We start from the raw sequence: 22281 nt of genomic DNA on the forward strand, positions 1-22281 counted from the left end.
ATTTATACCAAAAAAACAATATTTCCATTTGGTTTGTGTCGACGCTTTATGGATTAAGGCCTGAAAAATATTCGTGTAATAAATCTAATCTAAATCTAAAGTTTCCTTGATCTAAACGATCCGCCATAGATTCGATTTATTTATAAGAAAAAAAAATCCAATTATAATTATTTCATATTATTTTTATTAATAACTTTTATATATTTCATTAACCATGTTATCAAAACTACAACATAACCTCAAACCTAACTTAACATTTTTTCTGGAACTTCTTTCCTACTTCTTTAAAACATAAACACGAACTTTCGATTCCCGTTCCAAGGTGATCAAATTCATTTCATGTTGATTTGTTCGGGCGCAGCCAATATCCACTGTAACACCACATGCCTTCTGCTCCTCCTGCCCTTCGCCTTGAACGATTTCCTGTTCCAAATAGAAATCATAGATACGCACATGACCATTACTCAAAGCAAATAGGCGCCAACCATCCGAAGATAATTCCAAGGCTTGTATCAAATTCCGACGCAGCACCGAACCAGCCAAGATGACCTGTTGATCATAAATTCTCAACTCAAAAGGTTTACGATTTGTATCAATGAGGGCCACAAATGCCGCCGTGTCTGGACGAAATTCCACATCATTTGAGGAGCTAGTGAAATCCATGCTGTCATAGGATTTCTGGGAATTCAAAACAATGTTTTGTATAGCACACGACTTTCCAGTTAAATTATCAAAGTCTCCTTGCGGATTTCTATCATTTGGCTGCCCGGGAAATGGTGTACCAGGAGTTTTACATGCCGTCTTCGGGGTCTTAGGTGTTTGTTTGTTGAGAGCACAATTCAGGATCATTACACCACCATTGGATAACCCTACCGCCACAAAGTTTTCATTACTCAAGACCTTTAAGGCGGTGGGGAAAAGTAGCCGACTTTCATGTAAAATTATACGCCGAAATCGTTCGGGCTTCAAAGTTTTCGAACACATAAGCACAAAATTACGATTCGTGCAAATAAAAATATTCTCTGTACCACATTCAATGCTCGTGAAGCGTAAACCCTGGGAACCCATTTCCGCGCCACTGTTCTCATTTAGCTCCTTAAGGGCTTCATCGGAGTAAATATTTTTCTGAAATAGTGCCTTGGTTTTATCGAATCTCGATAATGATTGTAGATTCTTTGTCTCCACATAATCCTTGAGGTAGGCCACTGAACTTTGTATTAGCTTAACCCTAGCCCATGGTGAACTATAGCCGAATTTTTGTTGTAGTTTTGAATAATGTTTTTGTTTTTCATTCACTTTCATTTCCAGGGGATTAAACGACATCTCTGAGGTATCCACCAAAGTCCAAACGGTCAGCAGGCCAGAATCGTGCAGAGAAACGAACTGAAAGGGGGGAGAACAAGGGAGAGGATGTTAAAAATGAAAATATATTTATATAGCAATTATTTACAGATAAGTTTCTTAGATTTTTTTTAAACCCAGAAAGGTCTTTGTCAAATTAAATGAGTAGATAATATCTAGGGTCTAAAGGTAGTAGGGTCGATTTGGGGAGGTAAAAACTCGAACTGAAGGTACCGCCCTGTGGTCGTCATCACAGGATAGTAACTGAATATCGCCTCATTTGGTTCGTATCTACACTATACCAAAATTCTTGAACGAAAGTTACCAGCTTGTGATCGCCAGTTTCGATTGCTGTCCGTCACAGGGTAATATATGAATTTCACAACATTTGGTTTGTATCTATGCTATGTTTAGATATAAACAGCACTATCTATAGACAAATACCAGAACTATTTAATTTCTATTCATCTCCCTAAATGGAACCTACTACCTTTGTGGGACATATGATTATTCTTGTCGATGACTATATAATGCGGCTATTTCTTAAACGAATATTTTCTGCAGGCCCCTACATTTTTTAAGCATGGAAGATGCTCAGAAGGACTTATGAGAAAAGTGTCTAAGTATAGAAGACCCTCAGAAGGACTTCTCAGAAATTTTTTTAAGTTTAGAAGGCTCTCAAATTTTTTAAGTGCAGAAAACGTTTCCGATTTTTTTCTAGGTATAAAAATTTTAAAAAATATTTCTAAGGCATCAACAAAGACCCTCGAAAGTTATTTTATGTATAGCAGGGCCATAGAAATTACTTCAAGTTTAGAAGATCCTCAAAAGGACTTATCGGACATTTTTCGTAGTTTAGAAGGCTCTCGGATATTCTTCTATGACATTCAGAAGAAATTCTCCAATTTGTCCTACCTATAAAAGATCGTTAGAAAACTTTTCCGATTTTTTCTGATTATAAAAGATACTTCCTCGAAAGGCATTTTATGTATAGGAGGTCTTAAAAATACCCCCTTCTTCTAAGTATAGATGAACCTTCAAAGGAAGCTCTCTGATAATCTTCTAAGTACAAAAACCTTCAGAAAAACTTCTCCAATTGATTTCTAAATATAAAATACCCACTGAAAACTTCTCCGAAATTATTTTATGTGTAAAATAGGCTCAGAAAATTTCTCAGGAATTCTTCAAAGTGAAGAAGAACCTTTGAAGAGGCTCTCCGAACTTTTTTAAGTATAAAAGGACTTAAGAGAAGTCCTCAAAAGGACTTCTCAGAAATTCTTCTTTGTGTAGAAGCTCCTCAGACATTCTTCGAAGTATATATGGCGCTTAAAAGGACTTCTCTGAAATTCTTCTTTGTGTATATGACTGCCAGATATTCTTTTAAGTACAAAAGACCTTCTCCAAAATATAAAATACCCTTAGAAAAGTTCTTCGTATTTTTGCTAAGTATAAAATAACCTCATAAAACGTCTCAGAAATTCTCGAAGTAAATAAGGCTCTCAGAAGAAGTTCTCAGAAATGTTTCTGTGTTTAGAAGGCTTTCTGGTAAATTTAGTGTTACCTTCGAAGAACTTCTCAGAAATTCTTCTAAATAACGGGCTTAAGTAGTAGTAGAAACCCTCAGTGCCCATTCAGTCAGGTTGAATTCAAGACTTTCTATTGTAAGCTCTATTAATCCAAGCCGAACTCCAAATTTCCCTTTTTCAGCAAGGCTGAATTGAAGATTTCCTATTGGTAAAATGCCATGAACACCCTGTGATTGCTAATAAAGAATGCTAAAAATCACAGGGTGGCTACTAGCAAAGATTGCTATCCATCACAGGGTGTATTTTTTATTCCTACGCCGTTTGTGCGTGTCTACACTACGGTAAGATATGAACTACGTCATCTAGCGGCAACTGTTTAAACTATTTTAGTGTTACTTTTTTACGGCCTCCCAAATCTATCCTACTAAATAATAATGGAGATTATTTAATGTATCTATTAGATACAGAGGCCATACCACGGATTTGAAATGTTAAATACTTGTTAATGACTCCCAACATTTAATACACTTCCTTTATACGACTTCTAAAACTCCGCGATTCCCTTTGAAGTCCCCTTCACTTACCTGCGATTTCGTTTGCGTTCCCTTCGCCAAAGCCCAATTATTTGTCGGTGTTTGAAAACTTCTCACATCCAAGCATGAACCATTATCCATTAATATTTCCCCTCTACCCTGCACCCCAGCCGATGATGGGACAATCGATTGTGTGGCAGCAAAATGTGTCAAATAACCATCCAATTTCGAACAAAATGAATAGGTTTCCCTTAAATCCCACAAGGCCACAGAACCATCTCGCAAAGCAGCCACCACAATGTCGGGGCAATCGTTAGATATCTCAACCCTGGAGACTTGGCTCCATGTGGACAATAAACGACTGGGTTTATCGTTGACATTGACACACCAAACCATTAGCAGTTGAGAAAAATCCGATTTATAAACATCCGTTTCCGGTAGTGATTCGTGCACTGTAATTACCAAATTGTATTTGGCATTGGAGAAAATTTTCACCACCCGCAGGGTGTTTAGGAAATTTGCTTGCAATTCATAGCTTGTATCCACCAGACGTTCCAAGTGGCCCAAATGTTTGGGTAGGTCTTCGTTGGATGTTTTACTTCCCGAGGAACCCAGTATTTGATTAATGACCATGGAGGATTTCAGCAGGAAACTATTGAGCCGTTCATAGTCAATGGGTTTTCTGATGACCCTGCCATGATTTTGTAATTTCCTTTGGGATTTTTGATTCTCCCACAGTTTAAGAGCTTCAAGGCTATTTTCCAGTTCATCATTGCAGGGGAGTTTCGGGTCATTTTCATCCTCTAATTCACCACAACAATTTTGAGATAATACCCCGCCTCCATGGGGAGCCTTCAGTGGGTGGGTTAGCTGTTTTACCATTTCCCAATCATATTGTGGCGGATGTTGAGTCCACATTGAACGCGATTCCCATGATTCTGTTTGCTGTTTCACATTCATGAGATTATCCTGGGTCTGGGTGGCAATTTGACAGGAATTTAGCTTGCCAAAACTTTGCATGAACACATCATAGGATATGGGTTTCATGTCGAACAGTTTAAATTCCAAAGTGTCCAATTGGATTTTGGCCATAAGGTCCGCTCCCCTTTTATTGTGAATGGGATTCCTCAGGAAATCCTTATAGCCTCCATAGAAAATTTGAAAGTTTCCTTTGTTGCTGTTGTTTGAATTTGAGAAATTTGTTAATGTCGAAGGACCACCATATGCTGATATGCCCGAATCCAATTGATCCGAGGTATTGAGGCTAAAGTTTTCAAAACTATCCGTCAGATGTTGAGTCGATTGGTTTGAAACTTCCCCTAGCTTAGGGTGGCGGCGAGAATTTAGTTCATAGTGGCCTGAGTCAAGTTTACGCTCTTTATCTCGTTGTAATACCGTAATGGGGTCTTGGGTTATTTCGGATTCCTCATCCTCCTCGGTATCTAGATTTTTTGAATTTTCTTGCTCTTCGTCGTAATTTTCAGATTCATGGGAGTCTTCTTCCTCCTCAGAGGTTTCTTTTGAAGAACTACAGTCTTCGTCCTCGTCATCATCTTCTTCTTCATTAGTCTCCCCTTCCTCCTCATCACTGGGATTACTGCTGCTGCCATGGGTTGAAGACTTCCTTGAGGATCCTGTCTCAAAATCTGATTCATAGGAATCAAAATCATCGGAATAGTTTATATCCTCATCCTCCTTTTTAGCCTCTCTGGCCTGCCGAACCCGTGACGAGGAACGTTCTCTTTTCTTTTGTAACTCTTCGGGTTTTTCTGGTCTATTTCTCTCCTTGGCGGTTTTTTGTCGTTCAGTGAACGGCACCTCAAAGGCCACGGGTTCCTTTAGGGGCAAAGCAGCACCATTGGGCGCCAATTGCACCACACTATCCCGCCTTATTTGTTCTTCAATTCGTTTCTTCGCCGATTCTCTTTTGAGTACGACAATTTCATCGGGCGCCAATACCCGACTACCTTTACGATTTAATTTGGTTTCCTTGGGGTTGGTTTCCGGTTCCGTTTCATAATTTTCCTCCTTAACCTCACTTTTCCTTCTAGGCGGTGGCGAGGCAACGGTGACATTTGAATGAGTATCTAATACCGGATTTGGTTTGTGTGAGATCACGGCGGCAGAGGGGCTTGACTTTGCTGTGGCATTTCTCCTCACAGCCTCCTTGATTTCAGGGGTATGTTTGGCACGTAAAGGCTGCTGTCGTGGTGTTGTGGCGGTAGGGGACGCTGTAGAACTTTTTGAAACCTTGGTAAGTCGCTGCTGCTGTGGTTGGCTGGCGGAAACCCTTGTCGTTGTCTTTGATGGAGCTCCCGTACTATTGATTTTTGTCTGAGTTCTGTTATTCGTAATTTTCGTGGTGGCTGTCTTAGAGGTGGTGGTTCGGGGTGTGGTCTTCTCATTGGTTGAAGATTTTACTGTTGTGGCCGGCTTCCGGACTTCATTTGTTTTGGATATTGTGACCTTAGTGGTTCGTAGCTTCTCTTTTTCATCGGTACTTTTCTTTCGAATAAGAGTGGATGTTGGTTTCTTTGTTGTTGATCGATTTGTGGTGGGAACTTCGGCGGCACGGCTTATTTTCGTTACCTGGAATAGGAAAAATAGGAAAAACAGCATTAGAGGGCAGACTTTAAAAATCAGACATCATTTTACGAAAGAAAAACCCTAGAATCCGTAGAGGTTCCAAGGCATTTTTTTCTAGAGACAATATTTTTCGGACGCAAGGTTTCTAGAGGTCCCTGAAAAATATTCTTTAATAAATCCACGCCTTCTAGAGGTCGCTGAAAATATTCTTTAATAAATCCACGCCTTCTAGAGGTCGATGAAGCCTTATAGAGGTCGCTGAAAATATTCTTTAATAAATCCACGCCTTCTAGAGGTCGCTGAAAATATTCTTTTATTAAAAATATTCTTTAATAAATCCACGCCTTCTAGAGGTCCCTGAAAAATATTCTTTAATAAATCCACGCCTTCTAGAGGTCCCTGAAAAATATTCTTTAATAAATCCACGCCTTCTAGAGGTCCCTGAAAAATATTCTTTAATAAATCCACGCCTTCTAGAGGTCCCTGAAAAATATTCTTTAATAAATCCACGCCTTCTAGAGGTCCCTGAAAAATATTCTTTAATAAATCCACGCCTTCTAGAGGTCCCTGAAAAATATTCTTTAATAAATCCACGCCTTCTAGAGGTCCCTGAAAAATATTCTTTAATAAATCCACGCCTTCTAGAGGTCCTGAAAAATATTCTTTAATAAATCCACGCCTTCTAGAGGTCCCTGAAAAATATTCTTTAATAAATCCACGCCTTCTAGAGGTCCCTGAAAAATATTCTTTAATAAATCCACGCCTTCTAGAGGTCGCTGAAAAATATTCTTTAATAAATCCACGCCTTCTAGAGGTCGCTGAAAAATATTCTTTAATAAATCCACGCCTTCTAGAGGTCGCTGAAAAATATTCTTTAATAAATCCACGCCTTCTAGAGGTCCCTGAAAAATATTCTTTAATAAATCCACGCCTTCTAGAGGTCCCTGAAAAATATTCTTTAATAAATCCACGCCTTCTAGAGGTCCTGAAAAATATTCTTTAATAAATCCACGCCTTCTAGAGGTCCCTGAAAAATATTCTTTAATAAATCCACGCCTTCTAGAGGTCCCTGAAAAATATTCTTTAATAAATCCACGCCTTCTAGAGGTCCCTGAAAAATATTCTTTAATAAATCCACGCCTTCTAGAGGTCCCTGAAAAATATTCTTTAATAAATCCACGCCTTCTAGAGGTCCCTGAAAAATATTCTTTAATAAATCCACGCCTTCTAGAGGTCCCTGAAAAATATTCTTTAATAAATCCACGCCTTCTAGAGGTCCCTGAAAAATATTCTTTAATAAATCCACGCCTTATAGAGGTCCCTGAAAAACATTCTTTAATAAATCCACGCCTTCTACAGGTCGTTGAAAAATATTCTTTAATAATTTCACGCCTTTTATAGTGCCCTAAAAATATTCTTTAATAATTCCACGCCTTTTATAGGGCCCTAAAAATATTCTTTAGTAATTACACGCCTTTTTTCGCCTATCTTTCCTTACGAGCAACAGCAACGCCATCTATATTTCACCTCTATAAACCACAAAGAATAACAGCCGTCTTTTATCATGTCATTAACAGTTCTCCTACTTTTACATTCTCTCGCTCTCCCTCATTTGTTTTGCTCTCACAACACACTGATCATGAATTGTCCAGCTGCTGCTAATCAATACAATGGGGCGGCATATGCCTCCCCTTTTGAAAATACCCACACACATACTCTCTCTCTCTAACTACCATGCTCTCTCATTCAGTACAACAGCGCACTCACTCATCAAAGTTCAATGTTTAGCCCATTGATGTTAAGTGGCGGCGGCAGTGGTCGTGCTGTTGTTGCTTTGCTGAGTGTCCACAGATTATTGGGTCAGTCCAATTCACAGTAAACGTATGAGACAAATCAAAACATAGAGAACAAATAGCCCACAATAAAGATGAATAAAAGCAATAATTAATTAATTACTAAATAAAAAATAAAACAAAAAAGGCAGACCAAAGTGACAAAATTTAATACATGAAATGGCAAAGTGAGACACAATCAAACAGAAAACAGCTGAATTGCCAATATTTTTGTGTGCGTTCATTCATTTTGCGGATGAATGGTGGAGGAGAGTGAAAGAAAAAAATAAATAATGAAAGAAAAACCAGTGGTGGAAATTGTGTTAATTAAAATATAGATATATAATAATTTATTCAATAAATAAAAAAAGAAAAAACAACTAACTGTGCAAAATTGCCCTAGGGCTGTGTGATGAAATTCCGTGTGTTCGTGTGTGAAGGAAAAAAAATTGAAAATGAAAATTGTTGTAGGCGTTTTGGAAATTCTACACAGACAATCCTTACTTCTCTTTTTGTTTTACTGCTGCTGATATTCACATTACTTGCGGTTTTCGACATCGAAGAGATTCAGAAGAGGCTCACTTGGAACAACACAACAACACTTGTGATATAAAAATATTGGATTTTAAAAATATATTTAATTAATTTTATTTAGTGCTCCTGTTCGTCCGTCCACTTAATTGAAGGAAAAATTTTTCACTCAATATATTCATGCCATGACATTTCCTTTGGTGAATGGTGGTGCTGGTACCCTAGCAACGTCCAACAAATAATTTTACGTAGTAGTTGCTTTGACCATGGCAACGGAAAATTGATAGCAAAACAAAGACGGAAGAACAAAAAAAAAAAAAACCGAAAAGCAACAACTGTTTTTTGTTTTGTTTTTCATTCAACAAAGGAGACAAGACATTTGATAACAAACAAAGCCGTTTAGGCGGGGAGGTAAGTAAATGTCATGTACAGTTGTTGTAAAAACAGCTGTTTTAGTTGTAGGAGAGAGAAAGAGAGAACTAAAACTCAACACAATTGATAAGAGAAAAATCAAACACAACTGAGTTGTGGTGGTTTTCTACGTTACAACAGAGTTGTATTAAAAAAAAACGTTAAATTTAAAAATGGATATTGTGAATATTTAAAAAAAATTGAGGCGTGAATTTATTAAAAATATTTTTAAATATTATTTAAAAATATTACTTACTTAGCTGGCTTGTTACAGAACGGTTGTTCCATAAGCCGTGCTTAAAAAAGATTTCCAAGCGCTTCGGTCTTGTGCGCATCTCCGCCAATTTGAAAGACCACGTTCTAAGATGTTTTCTATTTGGTCTTTCCATCTGATTCGTGGTCTTCCCCTTCTACGGGAACCATCAGTTGGCTCGCTTTTATATGCCTTTTGAGTTGTGGCATTCTCATTTATTCGCACAACATGGCCTAGCCTTCGTAGTCGCTGCTGCGACTATGTCTATGTCCGCGTATAAATTGTAAAGCATGTGGTTCATTCGACGCCGATATTCACCGTCGACGCTGATCGGCCCGTAGATTTTTCGGAGAATTTTTCTTTCAAACACTCCAAGAGCTGCTCACCTTGTCTGAATCCTCGTTCTGTGAAGGGCTCTGATAGGTCCTTTGATGTCATTGACCATTGGCTTCAGTCGTTTACACAGCACGCTGGATAGCACTTTATATGCATATCGTCTTGTCTCATTTTTGTGCACGGAACACAGGATGCTGAGGTTCCAATCATTGGACATGCATTTCTCTAGCCAAATTGTACTAATCAGCTGGTGCATGCTCCTGACCAGCATCTGACCACCAGTCTAGAATAGTTCGGCTGGTAATCCGTCTGCTCCTGCTGCTTTATTGTTCCTGAGCCGATTAATTGCTTCTATGACCTCATCTTGGCTAGGTGCTATACACTCTATGCCATCATCTCTGATTGGTTCTGAGGTATCTTCTTCACCGCCACTATTTGATACGAGAAGCTTTTCAAAATGCTCCTTCCAGATCCTCAACTGTCACCAGGTTTCCTTCTTCATCTCTACAGGAGTATGTGCCTGCACCAAGACTTCGGTATGTTTTTTTACCCGTTGGTAGAATTTTCGGACTTCATTCTGACTCCTGTACATCTCGATTTGCTCACGCTCAGGTTTTTCTTGTTCTTTCTTCTTTTTCTGAAAATACGTTTCTCCTCTCCCCTTTTCTCCCTATAATTCTCCATCACATTAGGTGTTGCTACTGTCTGCATGGTTGCCCTATACGCTGTTTTTTCACATCAGTATCATTACGACACGCCTGATCGTACCATGGATTTCTTGATGGTTGTTTTTGGTACCCAATTTTTGCTTTTGCTGCAGTTTCTAGGGAGTGGGCAATTCTTTGCCATTGTGCTTCTATACTATTATCGGAACAAGAAGTGCTTTCGTCAATCAAATGGGTAAGTTGACCGGCGTAGGCCTCGGCTACCAGTTGTGTTTGCAGCTTTTCGACGTCGAGTTTCCGTGTTGCGTCAGATCGCACCTTTGCTGCAACATTAAGGCGAGTGCGGACCTTGGCTGCTACAAGATAATGATCCGAATCGATATTCGCTCCTCGGATCGATCAAGCGTCTAATACAGTGGATGAATGTCTTCCGTCTATCACAACATGGTCAATTTGATTTCTCGTTGCTTGATCAGGAAAAATTCAGGTGGCCTTGTGTATATCGAGATGCTTGAATCTGGTGCTGCTAACTACCATGTTTTTTGCTGCCGCGAATCAACCTCATGCCGTTTTTGGATGTTTTTTCATGAAGAACTCTTTTTTATAGGAAGAAAGTCTTCAGGTCCTTGGTGACTACTTTTTCCTATAGAAACAAATCCTCAGGTCCCTAAGTACTACTTTTTTCTATAGAAAAAAATCCACAGGACCCTGATGACTACTTTTTTCTATAGAAAAACAAAAAATCCTCAAGACCCTGAGGACTACAATTTTATATAGAAAAAATTCCTCAGGAATTTTTTAAAAAATAATATTGTTTTTCAAAAAATATATTTATTTTTAATTTTTATTCTTTAAACTTAAAAAATAATATCACAATAATTTAAAAAAATACAAAACGAACTGACTAATGACTATATTTTATAAAAAAATTAATACAAAAATTTATTTTAAGTTCTAAAAAAAAAATAAAAATTATCTCAAATTCCAAATCATTAATAAACTCAAGACCATTAGACCCCGCAACAGCTTATGGGGACCCACATAAGCCGCTGAACTTTCCAAAGGATTTACATATTTTTCTTGTACGTAATTGTGGAAAATATCCTCCATTAGCCGACTGTTGTAATCCCTTTTCAGATCATAGATACCCTTTAAACCATCCGTTTGATCCCGAAAGATCACATCATTTTTCTTATCGAAAATCCCATACATCGTGAAGGGCCTTGTATCGGATTTATAATTTTTACCAAAAAGAGCATCAATATCCCGTAAAGAATTATGGATTTCATTTATCCTTGTCGGAGAACTGTCATGGGTCATTATGTGACCGCGGGTGGTCCAATGAAGATAACAATATTCGAATTTTGAACCTCGGACATTGCCGCCATAGGGGCAAAGGACCTTAAAGGATTTCTGGTGTGAGGATTGTTTTACCCAGGATGAGGTCAGGTTGCCGATGGTGTATTTCTTATATACATCCGAGCTTAGGAAAGCCACATCACCCTTTTCGGCCAGGCATCTTAGGGCTCCCTCATCTCCCTGATAGATCTGGGGACATTTGTGTGAGGAATGCGGCTCCCATAGACACGATTCACGATGGAAAAACTTGTGCATGGATGGCGGTGTGCGGGTCTGATTGTGTAGGGTTTCCAACACCGAAAGATATGCCGGACCCTCAAAAGAGGGTAGACATGCCTTGGCTCCCTTCAAATCGGCAAATGTTTCAAATTTTGCATCCTTATGGACCACCGCAATGGTCACATAACGTTCATGCATATCCTGAGAAAATTCGAAGAGCACCGGTTTCAAGTTATAATCCCTTTGAGCCTGCAGGCGATGTTCATGATCGACCAGGACCACATCGGCAGAACGGAATTTTATGTCATCCATACAGGCATCAAGATTAGCTGAACGGACACATTGGATGTTGGGTTGAACTCCATAAACCTGGGAAGCTTCCTGCATCCAAGAACATTTAACGTGTTGTATAATCGAAGTGGTGCAGAACACAATCGAACGGGGTGGATTACATTCGGGGAAGCTATAGGCGCTCTGGAAGGCTGGGGCTTGATCCAAATAATCATCAATGGGTATGACATTATCCAGCGGCACGATATCGACATGGAAATTTTCCAACAGGCTGAGCAAGGCATTCTGCCAGCTATTCGGTGAGTCATGGTTCAGGCCGGTCACGATATTTTGTATCTGGGCAGCATGAGTGCGGCGGGCGGCAATAACCGGCCAGGGTTTGGCAACCCAAACACAGGGTTTGGTGGAGTTGATGGGCTGCAAATGGCCTTCAGGACAAAGGTAGCTGTACTCTGAGGGTTCTGCTTGCTTAGGGAGACCTGTAAGCTGTAAGAAAGGAATAAAATTCGAATTAAAAATATTTTCTCTTCAAAAAGAAAATCCACAACTTACTCCAAAATGACTGCGCACATCATCGAGCCTGGCCCAGGCCACATTACCGCCACCACTGGTGAGGCAATAAAGGGCACCCCGCCTACCCCAATGTTTATCACCAACATCACATCTATACGAGTCATAACACATTTGACACAGGGAAGGGTATCTGTTCTTCAATTGGCGATCTTGTTTGGGATCTGGGACCCAAGGGCCAGCCTTACAGCTGGGACCAAAGAAATGGGCAGAAGAGCGTATGCGATCCTCCGTTATTGAGATATCGGGATCACAGGATTTGGTGACCATGGCGGATTCAAAATACTATAAGAAAAGCCAAATATTAATATAAGTCCTCAAGTAAATTATTCTCTGTCCTACTCACATTAGCCAACACCTCAGTCCAATGACTGCCCAGGCCATAACCGGGGTGACACAATTTGGCGCCTCGCAAATCATGTACCGTGTGAATTTCCGCTTCATTATCGACCACCGCCACAACTTCATATTCGAAGTGCGAACTATGCGATCTCAGCTCACTTGTGACTAAAATCTCTACACTGGCCCATCGGGCTGCCACTAAATCTTCCGAGGTTAACACACCAAAATGTGCCGTGCCTTTGTGGATTTTTCGAACACAATCTAAACGATCAACTCCCACCACACATTCCATATTTGTTTGGGCCTCCAGAATGGGACAGAATTTGGGAGTTTTGCGATAGGCACCACGGGACTCAACCACACAGACGCGTACTGGAAAAGAAAGAAAATAAAATTAGGAAAATAATCCTTCTGGTCATGCAGAATTTTTTTAGACAAATATGCCTCAGTGAGTCTGAAGACCTTAGGCAACTGACGGATTTTTTTCTATAGAAAAAGGTAGTCCTCGATTTTTTTCTAATTTATAAAAAATTGTCCTCAGGGAACTGAGGATTTTTTCTATAAAAAGTCTCCTTTGAGGAACTGACGATTTTTTTTCTATAGAAAAAATTGTCCTCAAGGACCTGATGAATTTTTTCTATAGAAAAAAGAGTCCCCAGGTTCCTGATTTTTTCTATAGAAAAAAGAGTCCTCAGGTTCCTGATGATGAAGAAAAAAGAGACTTCAGGGACCTAACGATTTTTTCTATAGAAAAAAAGAGTCTTCAGGGATCGGTCGATTTTTTTTTCTATAGAAAAAAAAGAGTCCTCATGTACCTGACGATTTTTTTCTATAGGAAAAAGAGTTCTCAGAGACCAGATGAACCTATAGAAAAAATAATTATTTTCGGGTTCTGAACTCAAAAATCATTGTATTCGTTTATCTCGAAGTCAAATCGAAACATCTGTTCAATTATTTATGGTTGCGGTTACCGGACGATTTAAACAATCTTTTCAGCTTACCGCTTAACAATTTATTTAAATTAATGCGAATTATTAATCATTGTTGCAATTGTTTTGTTAAATAATGGGTCATTGAATTATTCAGCACGTGGAGTCGGACTCCCCCACAACTCTTTAACAATCGCAGAAAAAATAAATAAAGTAAAGACAATTTTGTTTAGTAGAGCAGGTCCGCGGAGGAAAATATTCTTTAATAAATCCACGCCTTTTATAGATGCCTAAAAATAGTCTTTAAAAAATCCACGTCTTCCGGAGATGCCTAAAAATAGTCTTTAAAAAATCCACGTCTTCCGGAGATGCCTAAAAATAGTCTTTAAAAAATCCACGCCTTCCGGAGATGCCTAAAAATAGTCCTTAAAAAATCCACGCTTTTTATAGATGCCTAAAAATAGTCTTTACAAAATCCACGCCTTCCGGAGATGCCTAAAATAGTCTTTAAAAAATCCACGCCTTCCGGAGATGCCTAAAAATAGTCCATAAAAAATCCACGCTTTTTATAGATGCCTAAAAATAGTCTTTAAAAAATCCACGCCTTATGTGAATGCCTAAAAATAGTCTTTAAAAAATCCACGCCTTATGTGAATGCCTAAAAATAGTCTTTAAAAAATCCACGCCTTTGATAGGTGCCTAAAAATATTCTTTAATAAATCCACGCCTCAGTTGGCCCTTGAAAAATAGTCTTTAATAAATCCACGCCTTCCGGAGATGCCTAAAATAGTCTTTAATAAATCCATGCCTTTGATAGGTGCCTAAAAATATTCTTAAATAAATCCACGCCTCAGTTGGCCCTTGAAAAATATTCTTAAATAAATCCACGCCTCAGTTGGCCCTTTAAAAATATTCTTTAATAAATCCATGCCTCAGTTGGCCCTTTAAAAATATTCTTTAATAAATCCACGCCTCAGTTGGCCCTTTAAAAATATTCTTTAATAAATCCACGCCTCAGTTTGGCCCTTTAAAAATATTCTTTAATAAATCCACGCCTCAGTTGGCCCTTTAAAAATATTCTTTAATAAATCCACGCCTCAGTTGGCCCTTTAAAAATATTCTTTAATAAATCCACGCCTCAGTTGGCCCTTTAAAAATATTCTTTAATAAATCCACGCCTCAGTTGGCCCTTTAAAAATATTCTTTAATAAATCCACGCCTTATGTGGATGCCTAAAAATATTCTTTAATAAATTCACGCCTTCCGGAGGTTTCTAAAAATATTCTTTAATAAATCCACGCCTTCAAGAGATGCCTTAAAATATTCTGTGAACTTGTAATAAAATATGAATAATCCCTCTATATTCAATTCGATGCTTCTGCAGTTCAAGGACAATATCCAGCCGCAGATCATTGACGAAGTCATTCCACCCTAAAAACCACAACATTTATTGAGGCTTTCGTCAAGGATGTTGCTTGTCATGACCACAAATGGAACCAGTTTTAGAAACCGGAGTCCAATGAGAATTTTTTCGAGGACATTTTAAAGGGGTCTTGATTCCGAATCCCGTTAATTGACAACCATATTCACATATGCATATCAAAATTGTTTTTATCGCTAGTTTTTTTTCCAAACGCTTCATTGCAATTAATATCGACAACAATGATGTGTTAAACAAATACTTGTATACAATGTTTTTGTTATTGTTGTTGTTATTATTTATTTTTGTTGTTGTATGCTTCATTAGGAGACCTTCTTACTGACTGAGGGGCAACAATGAAATTACAACCTAGAAGCCCTCTAAAGATTAATGAATCTGTTGCGATTCCACATCAGCTTCATCAACATCGCATGTTGAGGAGGGGAGTTTCCCCCTCTTAAAATAAAAACAAGATTTGTTGTGTTTTTTTGTATTTTGGCCAAGCTATGACTTGTAAGACAAGTATAACTACATCCGAAAATAAAAATTATGCGAATTGGCCTTGAAGAATACGTCAACACGTTTTTGGGTAGCTTTTTAGCTAAGCGAGGGAAGGGGAGATGCTTTGAATAGAGGGGATCTTCTTTAATTTATTGCCGAAGTATATGTAGACAGATGTGAGTCACTGCGACGTCACTGAACTATTATTTTTGTGACGTCGGACGAGGGGGATTTTGTGCATTATTTATAGGTAGCGGAATAACCAATAGTTTCGGAAATTACTTTTTGTTGTTATTTTTTTATATTTTATTGTTAGGTGGTTAATTAAAAATTCAATTTACATAGAGATGATGATGATGTTATTCCATTTTGATGTTTATCTATTATTAGCAAACTAAAGTGACAAGATTATTATTAAGATAAAACACAAAAAAGTGATTTGAGTGATTGAAGGGCGTATTTGAAAAAAAAAAAATCGAAATAATTAAAAAAAGATGACTGAATAGCATTTTTTGTGGAATTTTTAAGAATTTATGTTCTTGGGACTAAGGCAAAAATTAAAAAAATATATATTTTTCGAAGAACCTACAAAAATCGGGACTTGTTAACAATGTTTGTCTAGGGTTCTATATAAGACGTGGATATTTTAAAGAATTGTTTTTTCCAGGAATCTACCAAAATCGAGGATTTCAAAATTATGTTTTTGCAGATTTCTTAAAAAATATTTTTCAAGGTTCCTATTTAAAGCGTGTATTTTTATAGACTTTTTTCGTCGGCCATAGTGCGATGATTTTTATATATTTGTCGTCAGGCCTATCCTGCAGATAGGTGGAAGAATATTTTTTCCAAGAACTACCATAAGGCGTGAATTTTTTTTAAACACTATATTTTTGAGAATATAATTTTTTTATGCCCCTATAAATGGTGGGATTTCTTCAAGATGTTCTTCATAATCTTCATAATCCTACAAAAAGTGGTTGAGGATTTTATTAGAATATTTCCTTTTCTACTAAAAGCCAGTGAGCGGAGCAGTATAGTCGGACGGGGCCGACCATATGATACCCTACAACAACACAACACCCAAGGAAATGTAACGTTGTGTCGTACTTTATTCTGAGCTTGGGCAATATTTCGCGATATTTGCAACCTCTTGACCGACTAGAGGTCAGCCAATATTACTAATATCCAGTCCGGCCCTTCTAATTTCTTGTCCAAATTCCCTTCACCGTGGGTTGTGTTGTGATGTACGGCTTTCAATTGTGGCCTACAGATAGACTCAAAAAAAAAAAAACAGTAAGGAAAGTAGTAAAGTCGGACGGGACCGACTATATTATACCCTTCACCACTATGTGTATATTAAACAGAACAATTAACATGAAATTGGATGAACTAAAATATGTGACATTTATCGAAATGTGAAAATCGGACGAAACTATATATGGGAGCTTTATCTAAATCTGGACCGATTTTCACGAAACTTGGCAGACATCACTCTAGGCTCAATTCAGTATGTTATGCCAAATTTTGTGCAAATCGAAAGATATTTAGGGACTTTGGTGCACCATTTACATAAAATCGGACGAAAATATATATGGGAGCTATATCTAAATCTGGACCGATTTTCACGAAATTTAGTAGTCATCACTCTAGGCTCAATTCAGTACGTTAAGTCAAGTTTCGGGCAAATCGAAAGATATTTAGGGACTTTGGTGCACCATTTACATAAAATCGGACGAAAATATATATGGGAGCTATATCTAAATCTGAACCAATTTCAATAGGGTTCGTCCCTGGGCCAAATAAGTGAACTGTGCCAAATTTCATCCAAATCGGATCATAAATGCGAGCTGTACTTTGTTCACAAAAATACATGGACGGACGGACGGACAGACGGACATGCGTAAATCGACTCAGAAAGTAATTCTATGCATATTCTCAAAAGGAACTATGGGTCCATCTCGATTCCTTTTGCCTGTTACAAACATATGCACAAAGACATAATACCCTGTACCACAGTGTGGTGAAGGGTATAAAAAAAACACACACAAAAATATGTTTTCGATCCACTGCATCCCAATATTATTATCTGATCATCACCGAAAATTAAAGACGTTATCCTTGACCATACCTGGATCCTCACGGAAATTTTCAAAGCGATCCGCTCTATATTTCCGCCTCTAGTGTGGTAATGTGTTACTAAATAATATCTGAGTACGTAAGCACATGTAAATATTTATGTGTAACTCCCACATCCGGGTACATACATACGACAATATAATTGGTATCGATTTAAAGGTCAATCACTTCCCTTCGATACACTATCAACATTTTGGGTCTATGTCCTTCAGGGGACGGTATAGAATATATATTTTGTAATTTTTCACACAAAAGTCAGGGTCCAGGACCCGCTAAGTACTGACCGATCTTTATCAAATCAAATATTGGCCTATCTTTATCAAAACTGGCATGCTCATACTTTGTCCCGATCCCCTTCTCCATGTAAAAATTCGCCATGTTTGAGCCATAATTGTGGCCTCGGGGGCGACCAGAAAAAACGCACAAAAATTTAGTATTTGGTCCATTTCATCCCCTAAATATTAACCGATTTCTACCAAAAACAATAGGGGTCTTCATTGGACAGAAAACATCTTATATGCAAAATTTCATGAAGTTTGGTCCATAACTGTGGCCTGTATCGTGTTTACCAATTATAATAGGCAGACGGACGGACATACGTGTCTAAATCAATTCAGCTAGTCGAGATATGATGATCGGTATACTTAAAGGTGGGTCTAGGATCAATAATTCGGCGTTACAAACTCCTGGGGCTGCATAAAGCTATAATATACTGCCTACATAATTTTGTAGGGTATACAAATATTTTTAGGAACTTATAAAAAGGCGAGGATTAAAAAATATTTATAATGGCCTAAATAGGGCGTAGGTTTTTAGGAACAACATTATTTGGGGACTATAAAAGGTGTAGATTTTGGATGTAATAACATATTTTTTCCGGGACCTATACAAGCCTTGGATTGTTAAAATTATTGTTTTCAGTGTCCCGTATAAGGCGTGGATTTTTAAAAAATATTTTCAAAGGACCTATATAAGGCCGCGAATTTTTAAAAAATATAAGGCATGAATTACAGAAAATAAATTTTCAAAGTCCTACACAATGCGGGATTTTTTAAAAATATGTCTACAAATTAAGGCGTGGTTCTATTAAAAAATATTAAAAAAATTGGTTTTGGTTGTTTTTTTTTTTTTAATTAAGTTCATTGACATTCTATTAGTGACCTTATTTAAAAAATTGGGTAGAATGTAGTTCTATAAACTATGAAATTTGCAAATTTCGAAATATTCGAAATAAAAATTAAAATTTTATACACAGCCAGTCTACATTCTTCAATAAATTTCAAATGCAAATTTGCCAAAAACTTTTTGCAGACTCTAAACTGGCTTGAAGATGATGTCTGAAACTAAAAAAAAAATCTCAACAAAACGGGTCACAAGACAATGTGACAGCAAAAACGTGATTTTGTCATATTTTATTTATAAATATAAAATAAATGTTTTTGAAATAAATTTAAAAAAATAATTTTAAAAATCCACGACATTTAAAGGTTCCTGAAAAATACTTTAAAAAATCCAGGCTGTATATGGGTACATGGAAAATATTTTTTTAAAAATATTCACCACACTGTGGTACAGGGTATTACGTCTTTGTGCATATGTATGTAACAGGCAAAAGAAAACGAGATAGACCCATGGTTCCTTTTGAGAATATGCATAGAATCACTTTCTGAATCAATTTATGCATGTCCGTCCGCCTGTCTATGTTAAATTGTAAACAAAGTACAGGTCGCATTTATAATCCGATTTAGATGAAATGTGGCACAATTCACTTATTTGGCCCAAGGACGGACCCTATTGAAATTGAAAAAAATCGGTTCAGATTTAGATATAGCTCCCATATATATTTTCGTCCGATTTAAGATAATTAAAAATTGTTCGATTTGCACGAAATTTGGCATAGCCTCCTGAATTAAGTCTAGAATGACGTGTGCTAAGTTTCGAAAATCGGTTCAGATTTAGATATAGCTCCCATACATAGTTTCGCCCGATTTTAGGTAAATGGTGCACCAAAGTCCCTGCAAATCGTTTGATCCACACGAATTTTCGCATATCGTACTGAATTATGTCTAGAATGATGTGCGCTAAGTTTCGTGAAAATCGGTTCAGATTTAGATATAGCTCCCATATATATTTTCGTCCGATTTTACGTAAATGGCGCACCACAGTCCCTATATATCTTTCGATTTGCACGAAATTTGGCATATCCTACTGAATTAGGTCTATAATGACGTTTGCCAAGTTTCGTGAAAATCGGTTTGGATTTAGATATAGGTCCCATATATATTTTCGTCCGATTTTATGTAAATGGAGCACCACGGTCCCTAAATATCTTTCGATTTGCACGAAATTTGGCATAGCGTACCGAATTGGGTCTAAAATGACGTGTGCTAAGTTTCGTGAAAATCGGTTCAGATTTCGATATAGCTCCCATATATAGATTCGTCCGATTTTAGGTAAATCATGCACCAAAGTCCCTATATATTATTCGAATTGCACGAAATTTGGCACAGCCTACTGAATTAGGTCTAGAATGTTGTGTGCTAAGTTTCGTGGAAATCGGTTCAGATTTAGATATAGCTCCCATACATAGTTTCGCTCGATTTTAGATAAATGGGGCACCCAAGTCCCTGTATATCTTTCGAATTGCACGAAATTTGGCACATCCTACTGAATTAGGTCTAAAATGATGTGTGCTAAGTTTCGTGAAAATCGGTTCAGATTTCGATATAGCTCCTATTTATATATTCCTCCGATATTATATAAATGGTGTACCAAAGTCCCTACATTTCCTTCGATTTGCACGACATTTGTCATAGCGTACTGAATTGAGTCTAGAATGATGTGTGGTAAGTTTCGGGAAAATCGGTTCATAGCTCCCACATAAACATATATATTCGTACGATTTTACATAAATGGTGCACCAAACTCCTAATGTTTGTTCGATTAACACGAAATTTTGCACAACGTATCACATTGAGACTTGTCCCAAGGTACGCAGACGACTCTTAATCTGCCCTAATAACATTAAATTTAGCATAGGTTGTAGAAAGACATGAGTATGTTCCACAATATGTACAATATACCCAAAGTGGTGAAGGGTATCATATAGTCGGCCCCGTCCGATTTTCTACTCTCCTTACTGGTTTTAATTTACTTATTGATTTTGTTTTTAATATTTTATTTCAAAAATATTTTTTTAATCGATGCAATTGCATTACAAACAATTTTGTTAGCTATTTTATATTTGTATCAGAAAAACAAATATTAAAAAAAAATTCCCAACTTACATTTCCCATCATCGGGTATTTCCACAGCCTCTCCATGTGGTGGCTGCCATAATACTGATAACAGCAATAAAATATTAAATATTTTAAATCCCATGATAATTAATGGACAGAACTCAGCACTTTATCTAATTTTGACTTTTATCACTTTTCAATATTATTTAATTATTTTTTTTAATAACTTGTTTTCAAATATTCTTAAGCACGTCTTCTTCACTTAATTTTTTAACGATTAATATTTATGGATTTTTTTTTATTTTTTAATTGCAGCGGCTTGATGTTAATTATCAAAATTACTATCTCTCCCTCTCGAACGTAATGATATTTATTTTTTCAAAATCGAATATTAATTTTTTATATTTTGAACTGCCATTGAACGTAATTCCGATAAGTCGTTTGTGCCGCTCGTTGTGATGCTCTTGAAAGTCGAGCTTCAACTGAATTTTATATTTCGACGGTTAACTGGCTGGTCAATGTTTACATATGACAGCGAGATTTTCTGTTACTGCTGCTGCTGGGCGAGCTTGGATGCGAAACGCCAGTTTGAATAAGACAACAACAACAAACAAACAAATATAAATATAACAACAAAAATAACAACCGCCTAAACGCAATCTTATATTCTCAGCTCGAAAAAAAGGGAACTACATTTGTTTGCAGTTTTATTGAGAAGCTGAACAAAATAACGCAGCAAAAATAGGGTGGCCAAATAGGGGGACCAAGGGGGCTTGATTTAAATAAAAATATTATTCGAGTGCGGATAGGCGTGGATTTTTTAAAAATATTTTTTATAGACCTATATAAGGCTGGATAGGCATATGGTTCCTTTTGAGATTATGCATAGAATCACTTTCTGAGTCGATTTATGCATGTCCGGCCGTCCGTCCGTCCGCCTTTCTGTCCATGTTGAATTTTAAAAAAAAGTACATGTTGCATTTATGATCCGATTTAGATGAAATTTGGCACAGCTCACTTATATGGCCCAAGAACGAACCCTATTGAAACTGAAGAAAATCGGTTCAGATTACTATATAGCTCCCGTATATAGTTTCTTCCGATTTAAGGTAAATGGGGCACCAAAGTCCCTATATATCTTTCGATTTGCATGAAATTTGGCATAGAGGTCCGGATTAAGTCCAGAATGATGTGTGGTAAATTTCATGAAAATCGGTTCAGTTTTAGATATAGCTCCCATATATATTTTCGTCCGATTTAA

The 22281-nt window shown here is 37.3% G+C and overlaps 2 protein-coding genes across 2 annotated transcripts; both read right to left on the reverse strand.

Annotated features, from left to right (window-relative positions):
* Window positions 1-276: 276 nt before the first annotated feature.
* LOC133326897 (uncharacterized) lies at window positions 277-7502 on the reverse strand. Its single transcript, XM_061535510.1, has 3 exons — window positions 7485-7502; window positions 3452-5989; window positions 277-1383 (listed from the first exon to the last, which is right to left on the reverse strand). Exons 1-3 carry the CDS (start codon window positions 7500-7502, stop codon window positions 277-279), a joined length of 3663 nt encoding a protein of 1220 aa, XP_061391494.1.
* A 3484-nt stretch (window positions 7503-10986) lies between these two features.
* LOC133326898 (transferrin) lies at window positions 10987-21162 on the reverse strand. Its single transcript, XM_061535511.1, has 4 exons — window positions 21069-21162; window positions 12800-13167; window positions 12436-12738; window positions 10987-12369 (listed from the first exon to the last, which is right to left on the reverse strand). Exons 1-4 carry the CDS (start codon window positions 21160-21162, stop codon window positions 10987-10989), a joined length of 2148 nt encoding a protein of 715 aa, XP_061391495.1.
* Window positions 21163-22281: the final 1119 nt, after the last annotated feature.

Source organism: Musca vetustissima, unplaced genomic scaffold (genome assembly GCF_032173495.1).
Source record: "Musca vetustissima isolate MV318-11 ecotype Yass unplaced genomic scaffold, APGP_CSIRO_Mvet_v1 utg6219, whole genome shotgun sequence".
NCBI classification, from domain to species: domain Eukaryota; kingdom Metazoa; phylum Arthropoda; class Insecta; order Diptera; family Muscidae; genus Musca; species Musca vetustissima.

Excerpts from the sequence above, each read along its gene's own strand:
- LOC133326898 (XM_061535511.1), bottom strand. The coding sequence starts at position 21,162 with ATGGGATTTAAAATATTTAATATTTTATTGCTGTTATCAGTATTATGG. Across the intron at positions 13,168-21,068 it reads AATACCCGATGATGGGAAAT|TACGCGTCTGTGTGGTTGAG; the intron begins GTAAGTTGGGAA and ends TTTCTTTTCCAG. Across the intron at positions 12,739-12,799 it reads GGACTGAGGTGTTGGCTAAT|TATTTTGAATCCGCCATGGT; the intron begins GTGAGTAGGACA and ends CTTTTCTTATAG.
- LOC133326897 (XM_061535510.1), bottom strand. Across the intron at positions 1,384-3,451 it reads GAACGCAAACGAAATCGCAG|TTCGTTTCTCTGCACGATTC; the intron begins GTAAGTGAAGGG and ends CCCCCCTTTCAG.